Source organism: Salvelinus sp. IW2-2015, linkage group LG26, assembly GCF_002910315.2.
Source record: "Salvelinus sp. IW2-2015 linkage group LG26, ASM291031v2, whole genome shotgun sequence".
Taxonomy (NCBI): Eukaryota; Metazoa; Chordata; class Actinopteri; order Salmoniformes; family Salmonidae; genus Salvelinus; species Salvelinus sp. IW2-2015.
The window spans coordinates 46,711,042-46,730,683 of NC_036866.1; the positions used below are offsets into that span (position 1 = coordinate 46,711,042).

Sequence of the window (19,642 nt, forward strand, 5' to 3'; positions counted from 1 at the left end):
CCTACACACTGCTGTGACATGACCATAAACGTTGCACCTGAAACAGTGCAGTGCATTCGCCACAAACGCTCTAACAAGATAACTGATATATCATAACATGACCTTGTTGACCGAAAACTCAAAAGGACTGACAGTGACTCTTCTGTTTCACCACGCTCACTACCGTGTCTGCGTCGCACTAAACAGTGGGCGTCACAAACACTGTGAATCTTCAACTTCAATTGCTCCCCCTTCACACTTAACGCTACCCCAGAAAGCACTCCTTTCAATGATGCCCTGTTCCTAAGAGCAAAGCAAGAAACTGATCTTCACCCAAGTTGCGTCGCACGGAGCGCCTGCTCCCTCTGATTTGAAGAAAGTCCACTTCGGGTTAAGTTCCTTGACTCAACAGCACCCACCATCTTTTCCACCCAACCTGAAACCACCCAAAAGAATCTCACTCCCACTGGACCGAATGTATCTTTATCATAACTATGTCCATCAATGCAACTTGACACCAATCTTCCTCGACATACCCTCTTTAACAGATTCAAACCCATCCTCTGCTTTTTCAACCTCCTCTCTCTTTCCCTCCAATCCTCCTCCCTTAACCAATTACCCGACTTCTTCTGAAAATATTCAACTTTTCCAAGCCAAAATCTATTTTTGGCTTCCTCGAGAGACATGCTAAGCCCTGTCTTGCAGACGGGTCACTAGGAGTAGGGGTGTTAACCCCATGTCCTGGCTAAATTCCCAATCTGGCCCTCATACCATCATGGCCACCTAAACATCCCCAGATTACAATTGGCTCATTCATCCCTGCTCATTCATCCCCCTTCCTCTCCCATGTAACTATTCGCCTGGTTGTTTCTGTAAATGAGTGTTCTCAGTCAAATTACCTGGTAAAATAAGGGTAAAATAAAATTATAAATAAAGCACCCCCTCTAATTCAAACACACTACCAGGCCCATTCCCAGAAGAGCCGGGATTTTGTTTACCAACCACCCAATTTGAAATTTGCCCGTCATAAGTATCCAGACTAAAAGTATAATTAACTACATTTCACACAATGCATTGTTGATAGCCTCCCACGCAGCCTCAGTGCGTACTGAGCGCTTGCCCCATTCCCTCCTCCCTATTTTAACGCTAGTTAAGATGGTGGTTAGAGCGTAAAGTGTCTCTACAGATAAGAAAGAAAAGGGCAAAACATCTATCAAGCCTTTTGAATTATAGCGAAATAATAAACCTAACATAATCTAAAGTGTCTATCTATACAAATCTGGACAGTTCAGAGACATTAGCAATCCCCGCCCAATTTGGTGTGACTGTCCATTTGGAGTGGAATCCCTGTAATACGGACAGGGTAAGTGGCTAGCAAGCTAGCCCAAACTATTATTGCAACTGTCTGCTACTGATTTCGTGGCAAAATAGCATTAGCTCCATGGTTGCATAAACGAATTGATACATTTTCTGTGTCAATGCCATCCTTTGCATCGTTGTCTATTTGTGGATTTAATGAACTGTCAATGGTTTACTGTGTCGGCGTCTGTTAGCCAGTAAACTAACGTTAGTAGGCCGCAGCCGCTAGCTAGCCAAGTTAGCTAACTGCGAATGCCAGCCTAGATTCTGAAGTTAGCTTGTAGGCTAATGTTAGCCTATTAGCACTTTCGTTGGTTAGCAAGCTGTCACTTTGTATTCACAAGACTCCATGTCTTGTGAACTTTGGTTAACTATTTATTCAACCCAACATTAAGTGCTTGTCCTTTTACTCATCGACTTGAGTCTTATTTTATATTAGCACCTGAACGGCTTTGACTAGCTAATACATAATGTCATGCCGTGAACTAACATTAGAGAATCATTGCAAACCATTAGCAACATGCTAACGTTAGTTAGCTATCAAGCTGGTTGGCATAACTAGTAACTATCAGTCAGCTGACGTTTGCTGCTTGTTTGTACAGCTGCATCAGAGAGAGGATAGGGGCGCGAAGCCCTTCGTATTTAGGCTGTAGTTTAGCAACGGATTTTGAATTGCAATTCAACCAACTAGTGTTACCCTTGTAGCTAACGTTAGCTGGCATGTAGCTAGCTAGTTTGACGATAGATTTAGCCTACTTGCAATCAATAACTAGCTCTGTTTCAGTAACATCCCATTTGCAATTTACATCCCAGACAAGCGCAACCTCAACAAACCCCAAGATTCGATAGGCCTGTTTATTTGATCAACCTGTGATGTAATACAGTTGACAGCTACACGATAGAACGCCCTCCTACTGTCAAAACACCACCTCATTTGTTTGTGACTTCCACAAGCCACTACTTTGTAACAACTGCTAACACAGGCAGAAGATATTGATGGGCCTCATACCATTTAGCTTAGGCTACATGATAATAGGACATCCCGCTTTACCAGTACTACTAACTAAGTGAACAGGTCCGGTTTAGGCCTACATTTTGCATTGACGGTAGTGTGTACTTATTATGTTCTCCATTATTCACAATTTATATACTTCAGGAATACTCCAAATAGAGTTTCTGAGTAGCAATTGTGTCCATCTCAACTTTCTATCCTCTCATCCCTTACTACGCTCCTCCCTCCCAGCCCTTGACCAGCCGTGACATCTGCTCCCCCTCGCCGTGCCATAGGATGTCCCACAGCCCCGAGATAAAGGACGACTCCATGGAGTGCCCTCTGTGCATGGAGCCGCTGGAGATTGACGACGTGAACTTCTTTCCCTGCACCTGCGGCTACCAGATCTGCCGCTTCTGTTGGCACCGCATCCGCACAGATGAGAACGGCCTCTGCCCTGCCTGCAGAAAGGTACATAACCTATCTTACCCCTAACCCTGGCCCTTACCTTACCCTTCCGCTGGCACTGCCTCCACACAGACAAGAACAGCCTCTGCCCAAAAGTGAGGCTGGTGGTGCTGTCAATAAACATAGGTGTTATGCAAATGTGACATACAATCTAGTAGAATATTATTCTGTTCTGCTCCCAATTCTCCTCAGAAGGATATACAGTGCATTTGGAAAGTATTCAGACCCCTTGACTTTTTCCACATTTTGTTACGTTACAGCCTTATTCTAAAATTGATCAAATATGTTTTTCCCCTCATCAATCTACACACAAAATACCCCATTGTGAAAAAGCAACGCTCTTTTTAAAAATTGTTTACAAATGTATTAAAAATGAACAACGGATACCTTATTTACGTAAGTATTCAGACTAGAGGTTGGCCGATTAATCGGAATGGCCAATTAATTAGGGCCGATTTCAAGTTTTCATAACAATCGGTAATCTGCATTTTTGGACACCGACCATATTGCACTCCACAAGGAGACTGCGTGGCAGGCTGACTACCTGTTATGCCGAGTGCAGCAAGGAGCCAAGGTAAGGTGCTAGCTAGCATTAAACGTATCTTATAAAAAACAATCAAGCTGAACTTAATCACTAGTTAACTACACATGGTTGATGATATTACTAGTTTATCTAGCTTGTCCTGCGTTGCATATAATCGATGCGGTGCCTGTTAATTTATCATTGAATCATAGCCTACTTCGCCAAACAGTTATTTAACAAGCGCATTTGCAAAAAAAGCACTGTCGTTGCACCAATGTGTACCTAACCATAAACATCAACGCCTTTCTTAAAATCGATACACAAGTATATATTTTTAAACCTGCATATTTAGTTAATATTGCCTGCTAACATGACTTTCTTTTAACTATGGAAATTGTGTCGCTTCTCTTGCGTTCTGTGCAACAGTTTCAGGCTATATGCAGCAGTTTGGGCCACCTGGCTCGTTGCGAACTGTGTGAAGACCAACTTCGCCAAACCGGGGATGACTTAACAAAAGCGCATTTGCGAAAAAAGCACAATCGTTGCACGAATGTACCTAACCATAAACATCAATGCCTTTCTTAAAATCAAAACACATAGGTATATTTTATTAAACCTGCATATTTAGTTAAAAGAAATCCAGGTTAGCAGGCAATATTAAACCAGGGAAATTGTGTCACTTCTCTTGTGTTAATTGCATGCAGAGTCAGGGTATATGCAACAGTTTGGGCCGCCTGGCTCGTTCCGAACTAATTTGCAAAAATGTTAAGTAATTATGACATGACATTGAAGGTTGTGCAATGTAACAGGAATATTTAGACTTATGGATGCCACCCGTTAGATAAAATACGGAACAGTTCCGTTTTTCACTGAAAGAATAACCATTTTGTTTTCGAAATGATAGTTTCCGGATTTGACCATATTAATGACATAAGGCTCATATTTCTGTGTGTTATTATGTTATAATTAAGTATATTATTTGATAGAGCAGTCTGACTGGCTCGTAAGTATTTATTCAAACAGCACTTTCGTGTGTTTGCCAGCAGCTCTTCCCTGTGCTTCAAGCATTGAGCTGTTTATGACTTCAAGCCTATCAACTACCGAGATTAGGCTGGTGTAACCGATGTGAAATGGCTAGCTAGTTAGCGGGCTGCGCTCTAATAGTGTTTCAATCGGTGACATAACTCGCTCTGAGACCTTGAAGTAGTTGTTCCCCTTGCTCTGCAAGGGCCGTGGCTTTTGTGGAGCGATGGGTAACAATGCTTCGAGGGTGGCTGTTGTCAATGTGTTCCTGGTTCGAGCCCAGGAAGGGGCGAGGAGAGGGACGGAAGCTATACTGTTACACTGACAATACTAAAGTGCCTATAAGAACATCCAATAGTCAAAGGTATATGAAATAAAAATGGTATAGAGAGAAATAGTCCAATAACTACAACCTAAGACTTCTTACCTGGGAATATTGAAGACTCATGTTAAAAGAAACCACCAGCTTTCATATGTTCTCATGTTCTGAGCAAGGAACTTTACGTTAGCTTTTTTACATAGCACATATTAAACTTTTACGTTCTTCTCCAACACTTTGTTTTTGCATTATTTAAACCAAATTGAACATGTTTATTTATTTGAGGCTAAATTGATTTTATTGATGTATTATACACTGCTCAAAAAAATTAAGGGAACACTAAAATAACACATCCTAGATCTGAATGAATGAAATATTCTTAAATACTTTTTTCTTTACATAGTTGAATGTGCTGACAACAAAATCACACAAATTATCAATGGAAATCAAATTTATCAACCCATGGAGGTCTGGATTTGGGTCACACAGAATTAAAGTGGAAAACCACACTACAGGTGATCCAACTTTGATGTATGTCCTTAAAACAGGTCAAAATGAGGCTCAGTAGTTGTGTGGCCTCCACGTGCCTGTATGACCTCCCTACAACTCTGGGCATGCTCCTGATGAGGGCGGATGGTCTCCTGAGGATCTCCCAGACCTGGACTAAAAGCATCCGCCAACTCCTGGACAGTCTGTGGTGCAATTGTGGCGTTGGTGGATGGAGCGAGACATGATGTCCCAGATGTGCTCAATTGGATTCAGGTCTGGGGAACGGGCGGGCCAGTCCATAGCATCAATGCCTTCCTCTTGCAGGAAACTACTGACACACTCCAGCCACATGAGTTCTAGCATTGTCTTGCATTAGGAGGAACCCAGGGCCAACCGCACCAGCATATGGTCTCACAAGGGGTCTGAGGATCTCATCTCGGTACCTAATGGCAGTCAGGCAACCTCTGGCGAGACACATGGAGGCTGTGCGGCCCCCCCAAAGAAATGCCACCCCACACCATGACTGACCCACCGCCAAAACCGGTCATGCTGGAGGATGTCGCAGGCAGCAAACGTTCTCCACGGCGTCTCCAGACTCTGTCACGTCGTCACATGTGCTCAGTGTGAACCTGCTTTCATCTGTGAAGAGCACAGGGCGCCAGTGGCGAATTTGCCAATCTTGGTGTTCTCTGGCAAGTGCCAAACGTCCTGCACGGTGTTGGGCTGTAAGCACAACCCCCACCTGTGGATGTCGGGCCCCCAACCACCCTCATGGAGTCTGTTTCTTGACCGTTTGAGCAGACACATGCACATTTGTGGCCTGCTGGAGGTCATTTTGCAGGGCTCTAGCAGTGCCCTCCTGGCTGCTGGGTTGTTGCCCTCCTACGGCTCCTCCCACGTCTCCTGGTGTACTGGCCTGTCTCCTGGTAGCGCCTCCATGCTCTGGACACTACGCTGACAGACACAGCAAACCTTCTTGCCACAGCTCGCATTGATGTGCCATCCTGGATGAGCTGCACTACCTGAGCCACTTGTGTGGGTTTCAGACTCCGTCTCATGCTACCACTAGAGTGAAAGCACCGCAGCATTCAAAAGTGCCAAAACATCAGCCAGGAAGCATAGGAACTGAGAAGTGAGTCTGTGGTCACCACCTGCAGAACCACTCCTTTATTGGGGTGGTCTTGCTAATCTGCCTATAATTTCCACCTTTTGTCTATTCCATTTGCACAACAGCATGTGAAATTTATTGTCAATCAGTGTTGCTTCCTAAGTGGGCAGTTTGATTTCACAGAAGTGTGATTGACTTGGAGTTACATTGTGTTGTTTAAGTGTTCCTTTATTTTTTTGAGCAGTGTATTAAGTTAAAATAAGTGTTCATTCAGTATTGTTGTAATTGTCATTATTACAAATAGATAAATAAATCGGCCGATTAATCGGTGTCGGCTTTATTTTGGTCCTCCAATAATCTGTATCGGTTTCGGCGTTGAGAAATCATAATTGGTCGACCTCTAATTCAGACCCTTTGCTATGAGACTCAAAATTGAGCTCAGGTGCATCCTGTTTCCATTGGTCATCCTTGAGATGGACTCCAATCAAGTTGTAGAAACATCTATGGTAAATTCAATTGATTGGGTATGATTTGGAATGGCACACACCTGTCTATGTAAGGTCCCACAGTTGACAGTGCATGTCAGAGAAAAAACCAAGACATGAAGTCAAAGGAATTGTCCTAGACCTCCACCAATCAGGCCTTTACGGTAGAGTGGCCAGGCGGAAGCCACTCCTCCATAAATGGCACATGACATCTCGCTTGGAGTTTGCCAAAAGGCACCTAAAGGACTCTGACCATGAGAAACAAGATTTTCTGGTCTGATGAAACCAAGATGGAACTATTTGACCTGAATGCCAAGTGTCACGTCTGGAGGAATGCTGGCACATTTACATTACATTACATTTAAGTCATTTAGCAGACGCTCTTATCCAGAGCGACTTACAAATTGGTGCATTCACCTTATGATATCCAGTGGAACAACCACTTTACAATAGTGCATCTAACTCTTTTAAGGGGGGGGTTAGAAGGATTACTTTATCCTATCCTAGGTATTCCTTAAAGAGGTGGGGTTTCAGGTACCATCCCTATGGCACCATCCCTATGGTGAAGCAGGGTGGTGGCAGCATCATATGGTGTGGATGTTTTTCCGTGGCAGGGACTGGGAAACAAGTCAGGATTGAGGGAAAGATGAACAGAGCAAAGTATAAAGAGATCCTTGATGAAAACCTGCTCCAGAGTGTTCAGGACCACAGACTGGGGCAACGGTTCACCTTCCAACAGGACAACGACCCTAAGCACACAGCCAAGACAACGCAGGAGTGGCTTCAGCACAAGTCTCTGAATGTCCTTGAGTGGCTCAGCCAGAGCTCGGACTTGAACCTGATTTAACATCTCTGAAGAGACCTGAAAATGGCTGTGTAGCGACTCTCCCCATCCACCCTGACAGAGCTTGAGAGGATCTGCAGAGAAGAATGTGAGAAACTCCCAAAATACAGGTGTGACAAGCTTGTAGTGTCATACCCAAGGAGACTCTTGGCTGTAATCGCTGCAAAATGTGCTTCAAGAAAGTACTGAGTGAAGGGTCTGAATACTACTTACTTATTTAATACATTTGTAAAGATTTCTAAACATGTTTTTGCTTTGTCAGTATGGGGTGTTGTGTGTAGATTGATGGGGTGGGGGGCAATTGAATACATTTTAGAATAAGGCTGTAACAACAATGTGGGAAAAAATTAAATGGGTCAGAATACTTTATGAATACACTGTACCTACGGACAGGTGAGCTTACCTGTCTTTCTATCTCTGCCCCCTACTATCCAGCCGTACCCGGAGGACCCTGCGGTGTACAAGCCTCTGTCACAGGAGGAGATTCAGAGGATAAAGAACGAGAAGAAGCAGAAGCAGAACGAGAAGAAACAGAAGGTGACAGAGAATCGGAAACACCTGGCCAGCGTCAGGGTGGTGCAGAGAAACCTGGTGTTTGTTGTCGGGCTCTCTCAAAGGCTCGCAGACCCAGAGGTGAGACAGGACACGTACACACACACACANCGGGCTCTCTCAAAGGCTCGCAGACCCAGAGGTGAGACAGGACACGTACACACACACACACAGGGTCAGGGTGGTGCAGAGAAACCTGGTGTTTGATTCTACAATATAAGCCTACTACATAAATATAGACACGTGTGTGTGTGTGTGTGTGTGTGAGTGAGTGAATCGGGGGTTGAATCGTGTTTTTTTTAACCCTCTCTTTTATAAAATGACTAACCGGTTTCTAGTTTTTCTTTTATGCAAATCTTGAGGCCCCCTCACGCCCAAAGGAAACGCTGGCATACCGAAAATGAAGATATTTAGTGAATTTCCTACCTAAAATGTCAAGACTGCTGCCACTTACATAGGCATACATTTTATGTCTATGCTATGGGCTGACTGTGGCTATCCCAAGGCTGGATATGAGAAACACGGCTCTTTGCCTAGGGGTAAATATGTGGTCCTCTGTAAGCTCATTTGGTAGAGCATGGCACTTGTAACGCCAGGATAGTGGTTTAGATTCCCGGGACCACCTGTACGTGAAGTGAATGCATGGCATGACTTTAAGTCTCTTTGGATAAAAGCATCTCAAATGGCATGTATTATTATTATTATTTTTTTTTTTTTATAGTTGTTACGGTGGCAAAATTCCAAGAACATTTTCCAAAATTCTCAGGTTTTCCAGAAATTGGGAAGCTTCCAACTAGGATTTCTGGAATACTTGTGTGTTATTTTCCCACATCCGTTTTAAGCTAAATGCCATAGGTTTCTTGTTCTATATGAAGTACATTCCATGTGATCTACTATCCCATTCCCTTTACAGTTAACCCATGCATGCTTGTTTGCCTGGGCAATGTGTTTTGCTGCTTCAATGAGCTGTTGCACATAGAGTACATAGTTTTATCGTAGATTACTTGACGTCCACAGATGTGGGTGAAGATCAAAATAATTTAGAACATTGTTCTAACACACACACACATGCTAAATCTAAGTCCCCAGCTGTGCTTCAGCCATAACCTAGTTAGTGTGAGCGATATAGTATTTCATCTCACTATTCTCTTACTTGATCATATTTCTGGTCTACTGACCAAGGTATATTTGTCTTCCCTCCCAACTGTATTTATACAATTCTGTTTGTGAACAATTTCCCATAATGCTAGAGCATAGCACAACCATCCCTCTATTTGTCTCTGTTTCTCCACAGGTTCTAAAGAGGCCAGAGTATTTTGGGAAGTTTGGGAAAATACACAAGGTGGTCATCAACAACAGCACATCATATGCAGGTTCACAGGTAAGAGCGGGTTCCATGTGGCTCAGTTGGTAAAAGGCACGGACGGTCGTGGGTTCAATTCCCGCAGAGATGCCATATAAAAAAATATTTACACTGACTGTACTGTAAATCACTTTGGATAAAAGCACCTGCTAAGTGGCACATCATAAGATGTGGGATTATTGAAACGTTGGTACTCTTTCGGTACCAGAACATGAAAAACGGTTCGGCGTTAGAATGTGTTACTTCTGATGTTTCTGTCAAACGTCTCACGTCGTCTACTGATTGGGAGAGGGGAGCTAACACGATGCCGGGCTGCAACATGCTAGCTCGTCTCTCATGCTGCACAGAAGTTAACACATTCGAATAATGCAACACGGCATGTAGAAATGTTGTAACTGCAAATAACTGTTCACAAAACATGGTCCATTACAGGCGAGAACACTTTACAATACAAGAAGATACCGGTAGCTTCCAACTTTGTAGTCTAGCTTTCCATGCTAGCTTACAGCTGAAGTTAACATCAGTTCACTGCCCTAGTACTTTGTTTGCGATATTATACAAACATAATGTAAAAAATATGCTGATTTCAAAGCTAATTCTCACCCAAAACCATAGTCGTTGCCAAAAACTCCTCGTTTCCTCGGCGTCACATCTCTCCAGTCTCTCTCACTGTGTGTGAATGACGTCATTAGGTCTTAGTATGAGCTTTTATAGAAGAGATTGTTTCTTCTATGCAAATATTGATCAGTACAATAAAATCATTCCCAAATGGAAGGGAATCGTTAGCCCCATGATATCATCCAAAACATGCGCAATAATTCAATGCAACACACACACACTCCTATTGAATATGTATTCACCTGTATTGTGAATAGGCCTAGGCATTGGCCTATTTTTCATTTGCCCAGTTTATCAATAGAGATTTACCATTCAAATAAATTATTAGCATTATGTTATGTAGTTTGTTTTTACCAAAGTCAAATTGATTGTGTAATTGATTCGTTAATACACACATGGCTGTCTCTGAAAAATCCACCACATTTCTAATGATATTGAACTCGAAACATCTGTCTGGTTCAAATGCCATCCTGTGACTTTGGCTAATATACGTGGGATTGAATTCAACAGCAGGTGATTTCCTCTCAAATGTAAATATGGAAAATGGGACATGAACTACCTATTTCTTTACATTTTCACTGTTTTCTGATCCACAGGGTCCCAGTGCCAGTGCCTACGTCACTTACATCCGCTCTGAAGACGCCCTCAGAGCAATACAATGTGTGAACAATGTGGTGGTCGACGGTAGAACACTCAAGGTGTGAGACTTAACACACAGGAACAGACATTCGGGGCCACTTTCCCCAGACACGGATTAAACCAAATCCTGGATTAAAAAAATCTCAATTGGAGAAATTCCATTGAAGGTGCATTTTAGTCCAGGACTAGGCGAAATCTGTGTCTGGGGAAACTGGTCCTAGAAGGATTTGTTGACTTTTTGTAAGGAATACTATATGACTTCTGACTTCGATAAGAGAGTATTATGCAATAGATTAGAGGGAACCTCAGCTGAAGAGAACATTCAACAGAATGTCATCACAAGTACATTTTCACTGAGCTTTCTGTGTTTTTTTGTATTGCAGGCTTCTTTAGGCACAACAAAATACTGCAGTTACTTCCTCAAAAGCATGCAGTGTCCCAAACCAGACTGTATGTATCTACATGAGCTGGGGGATGAGGCGGCTAGCTTTACGAAAGAGGAGATGCAGGTGAACAAACATTTATTCTCCCTGTCTGTGTGTTCTGTTGGTGGGTGTATAGAGATGGTAGATAACTTGACGTCATGTAATTGTACTTGCCTGGGTGTCAGTAGGCCAGGGCATATGTGTCTTATGATGGTGACCAATCCAGTTTCTTCTCTTGGATCAATAAAGTTAATTCATTCAGATGTAAGGAATAGGCCTGGCTGTTTTATATATTCTTCCCTTTAGAGATTTTTTTTGCATCTGCCACAATTTTGTATCGTATTCTTACTTCAAATTACTTCAGACCTCCGCATGAGTGTTTCTTGAATCTAACCTGGTCCCAGATCTGTTTGTTGTGTAGCCAACTCCTATAGTCGCTGCCATACAGTTGAATTGAGTTGGGTGCACAGTGGGAGCATTGTGTCATTGTTCACTGCTAAAATGACTTAATGTAATGTTTGTGTCCTTAGGCTGGGAAACACCAAGAATACGAGCAGAAACTACTCCAGGACCTCTACAAAATGAACCCCAGCTTTCTACAAACACCAACGTGTTCAGGGGAAAAGTCCAAAAGCAAATCTTCAAATTCTACACAAAGGTACATTTTTAGTATTTTGGTTCTCCCCTTCTATCTTTTTCTTCCACGCAGCATCCCTTGATTTGATGACATTGACCTTATTTGTCCGGTAAATTAGGTTTCTGATTTAATTGGCGGTTGTTGTGTAGACCAGGGTTTCCCAACCTCTGTCCCGGGCCCCCCCCCCCCCCCCCCGGGTGCACGTTTTGGTTTTTGACCTACCACACTACACAGCTGATTCAATAAAACGACTCATCAAGCGTCGATGATCTGAATCAGCTGTGAAGTGCTAGGGAAAAAAACAAAACATGCACCCGAGGGGGGGGGGGGGGGGGGGGGGACCAACCCTGGTCTACACCATGTATTTGCATATTTCTTTCTTGCAGTTTGTGTTGTGTGCTTTTACTGTGAGACCTTGGGTGAGTAAGATCCATTGATGCATGTAATGAATACATTATTTGAATGGCAAATAAACTTCATATGTGAAACTTCTTGCCGCAAACCCAAAGAGCAAATATTTGCGCTGAAGGCTGTGGCACCTACAGCTAGAACACCGCAGGCCACAGTTCTCTCTCCAAGTCTTCCACACGACATCTCTCTCTTCCATGCTGACCTCTTGTTTTTGTCAATTTCTCAACACAGACCCAGCAACGGCAAGGACGGGTGGCCAACACTATCGGGGTATGGTGGCAAACTGGCCAATGGGCTGTCAGAGGACAGGAAATCTCCTCCGCTGCTAGACTGCTGTCTGGACCCAGAGGTCATGACCTCAGAAGGGTTAGGACTTGGCCTGGGGCTGGACACAGGGATGGGGTCTGGCCAGGGGGCTGCCCTGTCCCCCTTCTCTTCTAATTGTGACAGCAACGGGTAATCTATAGTAGTACATTAGTGGGAAATGGGAATACCTAGTCAGTTGTACACCTGAAATGTCTTCCGCATTTAACCCAACCCCTCTGAATCAGAGAGGTGCGGAGGGCTGCCCTAATCGACGTCCACGTCTTCAGTGGGTTAACTGCCTTGCTCAGGGGCAGAACTACAGATTTGTACCTTGTCAGCTCGGGGATTGGATCTAGCAACCTTTCGGTTACTGACCCATCGCTCCTACCCGCCAGGCTATTAGTCTTATATTAGTGAGGCTGGGCTTGGGACTGGACACAGGGATGGCCTCTGTCCCCCTTCTACTCCAATTGTGACAGTGATCGCGTTATTACCGTGACAGACATACAGGCCGGCTTGGAGTCGAGCTGAACAAAGCTGTACCGAGAAGACAAGGTTACACATTCACTATAGTTGCTGAAAAGGGCAATGTGAACAATGGAGTGAACTGAAAAGGGTATAACTCACGGGCCAAACTGGCCACCTTTTTTGGTCCCTTTTGTTAGGCCATGAACCACACAGCTGCGTAGTCTGATGCTGGTCTGTTTCTCTTTCCCTCTAGTCCCAGCGACAAACCTCCGGAATCAATAGGTATGGTGAATGGAGAGACTTTACAACAGGTAAGAAGACTTTTGCTACCTTTTTTTAGGTATTTTAACATGTAGAAGTAAAGTATGTTTTAATCATTTGAATGTCTTTTCAAGGTTCTTCTGAATGTGTAGGTCATTACTTTATTACATGTTGTACATAGGGAATGGTATTAGAGAAATGATTGTCATATCTATCCAGACTAGACTGTTTCTTCTCTGAGCCATTTTTAAAGGCCCAGTGTAGTCCAAAATGGGATTTTCCTGCTTTTTATATATATTTCCACACTGAGGTTGGAATAATACAGTGACAATTATGATAATGCTTTTTTTAGTGTAAGAGCTGTTTGAAAATACCGGCTGATATTTCAACATGTTTTGGTGGGATGGAGTTTTGGCCTGCCTGGTGACGTCACCAGGCGGTAAATTAGTTATAGACCAATAAGAGTTCCAATAACTCTGCCAATAACAGCTTGTTTTCCGCTCCTCAATCAGTCCTAGCAAAATTCTTGATTGGGAAATTGCTCTTTGCTAAGAAGCATTTTTTAAATGTATTTTTGACCATTTTAATTGAAAACAATCACAGTAAGGTTCTTAATTGATACCAAGAAATTATTTGATATTGACATTAAAAAACGGCTGCATTGGTTGGGTCTTTAAAAGATTTGATTTCATTATGAATTATTGTTTACAAATGTTAGACATTAACGGTGTCCCCACACTAATTTCGTCCCCTTATTCCTATTTCCCCTTCCAGATGCCTAACCGCGAGTCCCCTTCCCCTCCCCCGGGGCTGACTAAGCCCACCAGCAGTCTGGTGGTTCCCATCACTGTAGCAGACCTCACCGCCCGCTCGCCCTTCGAGGGGGCTGCTGCAGAGTCCCAGTCCCTGTTCTCAGACAACAGTAACTTCAGACACCCCAACCCCATCCCGTCTGGCCTGCCCCCCTTCGCCAGCTCGCCTAGAGGGGGATCCGACTGGCCCATGACCCCCGAACCACAGAGCCTCTTCGCATCAGGTGGGTTGTGTGGGGCAGAATCTCGCAGATGCACGAGCTCACACACTCCGTCACGGTTAAGAAACAATGCTTCCATTTAACAATGCAGTTTCTGCTCCACTGTTTGAACCTTGTGCCAATGAAAACAATAGTTACACACTTGTCTCTCCTTGCTGTGGATTCATTTGACTAATGTTTCAGCTAAAGAGCCTTCATCAGGTTTCAAACCAATAACCACTTGCTTACTCTTCCATCCTGCTCTCCTCAGACACAATACCGGTCTCCTCCTCCACAGACTGGCAGGCAGCCTTCGGCTTCGGCTCCTCTACTAAACAGCAGCAGGACGACGACCTGGGCTTCGACCCCTTTGACGTGACACGGAAGGCCCTGGCTGACCTCATTGAGAAGGAGCTGTCAGTCCAGGACCAGCACAGTCCCCTGGGGTCCCCCAGCCCCTTCGGCCTCCACCACCCCGGGTCCCACCACGGCCTCCACATGCCCCTCTCCAACCCCAACCATTTCCCCAGCAGCATTGGACCTCCACCCCGCCTCTCTCAGCTTCACCACAGGCACATTTCTAGCTCCTTTAGTTTCCCTGGTTCCCAGAGTCAGAGCAGTCATCATGGTGGAAGTCAGGCTGCCCAGGCCACTGCAGCTCGGCATACCTGGATGGGCATGCCTCCCTCGGCACGCAGCAATAACCACCTCCTCTCACACTTGAACCACTCGGCCAATGCTGGAGGAGGACATAGCAACTTCCTGGACTTGAGCATGCCTCCTCAGCACCACAGGCACAATACAGGGCTGGGAGGGATCTCCATGTCAGGTAGGATACCCTGGGGGTCTGTTTTCTGGGAGTGTTGGGGTCAGTTATGTCCTGGGTCAAATGGAATTGACCCTAACCCCGGTTGAGTCGGGTTTAGCACAATCTGTTCGGTATGAACGTACAAGCATTGAATGTCAAAACATTTGTAATCGTTTTGCCTGTTTTGATCATGTCCTATTGACCTTGCGAGAAACATATTACATGCAGATGCATTTCTGTGTTTTGGCCTGTGAAGACAAATCTATATTAAACGTCTTATCTACCGTTGCTATCTTTTTACAGAAGCAAAGCAGCACTCCTTATGTTCTCACTTATCTCTAATGAAATGTCTTTTTTTCTCTCTCTGCAGAAAACAGCAGTTCTATAGACGGCCTCAATGTGAAAGAATGGCAGGACGGTTTGAGAGCTCTCCTCCCCAACATCAACATCAACTTCGGGGGTCTCCCCAACTCCTCCTCCTCTTCCTCTTCTTCCTCTTCCTCCAGTATGAACCACATGGGGGGTCCTGGGGGGCTAAACGGGCCAGGGGGACTCTCACACAGTCTCAGCTGGGACGGTACGGCCAGCTGGATGGACCCAGCTATCATCACAGGTAGTGAGTAACTTTACATTTGTTTATTATAAACAAAAGTTTTGTTTTTTGCCCTAGCACTACACAGCTGATTCAAATTGTCTGTAGATTCTGGTTGGAAGTGAGACCATCTACTCTCTCCATTCACCTCTTTCTCTCCTCAGGCATCCCAGCCTCAGCAGGCAGCAGTTTAGACTGTCTCCAGGAGGACCAGAACCCTCCCCACTGGCTCAAATCCCTCCAGGCCCTGACTGAGATGGACGGCCCTGCACTGCCATCACTCCCCCAGCAGCCCCAGAACCAGCAGCACCAGTCCCTCCACCACAGCCACCACCATGGCCTCCTAGACCAGGCCTCCTCACACCCACACCTCCACCACAGAGCAGGCTCTGGTTGGGCCCCCTACCTGCCCGGCCTGACCCAGCCCACACACACCAACCCCAGCCAATTCCACAGCCCTCCCCCAGGCTTCCAGACAGCCTTCAGACCCCCAGGCCAAAGCGCCACAGAGTTGCTACAGAGCGCCGCCGCCGGGGACCGCCACTAAACTAAAGACAGATTACAGCAGACTACCCCCGACCCATGTCGTAATCCCGATCCCCAATGCAATACAGATACAGTACACACACTAATCTGCAGATTATCAGATTATGAAAATGATTAACAAAATAACAAGCCTTTCTTTTTCTTTCTCCCTCCTTTTTTTCTATTCTAAAGCCCTATTTGTTTTGGTTTTCGTGGCACATGACATGAATGACCTGTTAACCCTTTTTGTCTGCTACTGACCGACCCCACTGAGCTCCAGTAGTCAGGCTCGTCTTCAGTAGGATGCACCGTAGTCAAACGTTTTCAAACGGAAAGGAGCGTTTCTTATTGGGCAGATAAGTCCATGTAAGTCCCTCGCGGTTTTCTTTTGTTTGGTGCATAATGAACACGACCCAGGTGAATTGTTTGGGATCAGACCGGTGCTGACTACTCTGAGCTTCACGTGGAGTCTGTCCGTGTGATCTAGACGAGCACAGAGAATAGGAGCAGTGATACATTTTGTGACACCCAAGACGATAACTCCAAATGTACAGGAATCAAGATTAGCTTAACGGGAGTCATTTTTAAGAAGTACATTTATGATTAAATATGAAACCTGTAGGTAAATCGGCGTGAAAAAAATTACTCTTTTGAGAATGAAGCAACAAACTGAATAGTGAATCTGCTCTTAAAGCTTTGCCCCAAGGGCCCTCATCCTCCCCACTTTGATTAAAACAGGAGACTGAATGAAACGGTTAACACTCACGCGATGCAGAGAAGCTTTAAGGCGAACTTTAACTTTAAGGCAAAAATTATACCAAATGCCTTAGTCTGATTAAGAGGAGGTGGGATTGAGAATCTTTAGAGAAAAGCATGGGTAAAAATGACTTCAGGCTTGTTTTAATTGTTTCAGATGACAGAAAATGATGCAGACAGAGATGGGTCACAGATGGATATAATGTTAGGATGTGGGAGTTGAGGGCACAGCCAAGCCAATCTGCTTCGGGTTCCCTGTTAGGCAGGGTCACAATGGTCACGTTCCAGGCTGACAATATTGCAGTCACGCTGCACTCACGCAGAAACCAATGGTCATCGACTTTGCTGACCGGTGTCAGTCTGCTATATCATATGCGGTTAACTGGTATAACTGATTAGCTATACCTGATTAACTAGTTAGCTGATACACCGCCTTGTGAGATACAGGCATTGTGAGATCTGGCAGGCAACTGCAATGTAGTCTGCCTGGAATGCACCCCAATGGCCTGTCTTGTACAGGTCATTAAAACCCACTTTCCCTTTGGGGTCAGGGGTCATGGTGCCCCATCCTGTAGTAGAGGCAAGATTCAGTTCGACCTCTGTATCAGAGGATGGAGCACTGCCTAACTGGGGGACTGACTGCCGGGGTCGGAAGAATAATAATTAGTCTCACGACTATTCTCAGATTGGAAGACGAATAGGCCTAGCTAGTCTCAAGATACCAGACCTCAGCACGTTACATGCTAGTTTTGGGGAAACTAAGAATGGCTGGAGTGGAGGCCAAAAAAATGAAGAACCATATTTAAAGGAAAAGACCCCAAAATGATATTTTGATATCATTTCAGTAGTCGATTGTTGAAGTCCCAAAAATGTTTTGCATGGCAGCAATCACGTTTTTAAGATTAACTTTCAAAATACATAAATACAGCTGTTATGATGCTTTTTTTTATTATCATAAGATGAAGCAAAATGCATCATACCGGCTGTTTTTCTGTATTTTGAAAGTTTGGGACTGTATCAGCAGTGGACTGAATGTTTTGGGGTGGGATTTTACTTTAAAGACTGTTGTAGGGAAGATGTAGGCTAATAATGGGACGTCCTAAGATGTAAGGTTCGGTCTGATACGCACAGTGCCACTGTGTGGCAACTACAGTAGCTAAACCCTTATCGGGAAAGTCACAAGAAGGCCCAGCAGGTAAATGATGAAAGGTTTCCTACATGTCACGATGTCCTGACGTGCACCTGTAAAAAAAGAGTGAGAATTTAAATAATGTAATGCGATATCGGAGATGGTGTGAAAGGAACGTGCTAGAAGACAACGACAAACGACGGTTAGCAATTTAATCCAAGGAGCGCTCTGCCTTTCTCTGGGCCTTGAGAATGAGTAACCTCCCTTCACGGCCTTTTATTTTTAAGTCTTAACTCCATAATATCTACATCTTTATCTACATCTTTCTGACTCGCTCTCTTTCTCTCCTGCTATCCCCTATTAAAACAGTATTCACGATAAACATGAACTGATCCAGGATGAAACCAACAATCAGTCATACTACTGTGTTTTTTTTTTTAACATGATGCTGAGATATAAAACACATTGAGGAGCTTAAAGGAAATGAACTGTCCACTGCCCGTCTGGAAAAACAAACATTAAATAAAATGAAAAACCCAGTGTTCGAGTTGGCTCTTTTTTGTTGTTTCAGAGATTCACCCTATCTCACGTTTTCAATGTTTTTTCCCCACGTTTTTTTTTTTCTTCATTTGAGTTCAAGTATTACACAGGCTGTTCTAAACTGTCATAACTTGTAACACTGGCTATATCAACAACTCCCAGGGTCTTGTTAGTTTTCTGGACACAGATTAAGCCTAGTCTTGGACTAAAAAATGTATGTCAATGGAGAATTTCCATTGAGCAATCTTTCTAGTCCAGGATTAGACTTGATCTGCACCCGGGAAACCGGCTCCCGTTTCTGACGTAAGATATGCTTGATCTCCACAGCATGAAGACCAGCGTTTTAAGACCAGTAGAACATGTGAATGACCTTAACAAATGTTGACACCACAAACTAAGTCAATAAATAATTTCTTCGGGCTTTCTCTCCACTAGAGGCCAGTCTGTCTTTACTCAGTGCTCCGGCTCTGCAGTCCAAACACTTGGACGTCCCAAATGGCACCCTATTCCCTATTTAGTGCACTACTTTTTTTTAAACTAGGGCCCTGGACAAAAGTAGTACATTAAATAGGGAATAGGGTGCCATTTGGGATGATACCTCTTGTCTACCCAGACAAGGTTACAGAGAGTTTGGTGGGATGTTGACGCTGAATGTTGTCTTCATTGATTCTCCCCTGTAAAACGAATTGTTTCATTCTGTCCCAACTGATAATATTGACATTGTCCTAAATTGATTTATTGACTTTGAGAAAGATGGCAGGAGTATGTAGCTAAGAAGATATCTGACTTTTTTGTTTGTGTATATATATATATATGTGTATATATATGTATATGTGTGGTGTGTGTGTGAGAGAGAGGGGGATGTAGTTTGTGTATTAGGTATTCCATATGCAGTCCTCAACCTCCCCCTGTGCGGTGCAGCCAGACCGCCTATGTTGTATACTGTAGCTACCTGCAGCAGAATAGCAGTGGGCTCTGTAGCTACCTGCAGCAGAATAGTAGTGGGCTCTGT

At 44.2% G+C, this 19,642-nt stretch overlaps 1 protein-coding gene across 2 annotated transcripts; it reads left to right on the forward strand.

The window, feature by feature from the left end:
- Positions 1 to 1,104: 1,104 nt before the first annotated feature.
- LOC111952459 (CCR4-NOT transcription complex subunit 4) lies at positions 1,105 to 18,629 on the forward strand. 2 transcript variants are annotated; one of them, XM_023971137.2, is made up of 13 exons: positions 1,105 to 1,342; positions 2,582 to 2,800; positions 8,024 to 8,221; positions 9,435 to 9,521; positions 10,718 to 10,819; positions 11,144 to 11,269; positions 11,716 to 11,843; positions 12,465 to 12,689; positions 13,261 to 13,318; positions 14,043 to 14,304; positions 14,552 to 15,109; positions 15,459 to 15,704; positions 15,845 to 18,629. In XM_023971137.2, the coding sequence occupies exons 2-13, from the start codon at positions 2,627 to 2,629 to the stop codon at positions 16,225 to 16,227; spliced, it is 2,547 nt and encodes an 848-aa protein (XP_023826905.1). In that variant the 5' UTR covers positions 1,105 to 1,342; positions 2,582 to 2,626; the 3' UTR covers positions 16,228 to 18,629. The 2 variants fall into 2 exon arrangements, with proteins under 2 accessions (XP_023826905.1, XP_023826907.1); XM_023971139.2 differs by having other exon boundaries at positions 15,459 to 15,701.
- The last annotated feature ends 1,013 nt before the right edge of the window (positions 18,630 to 19,642 follow it).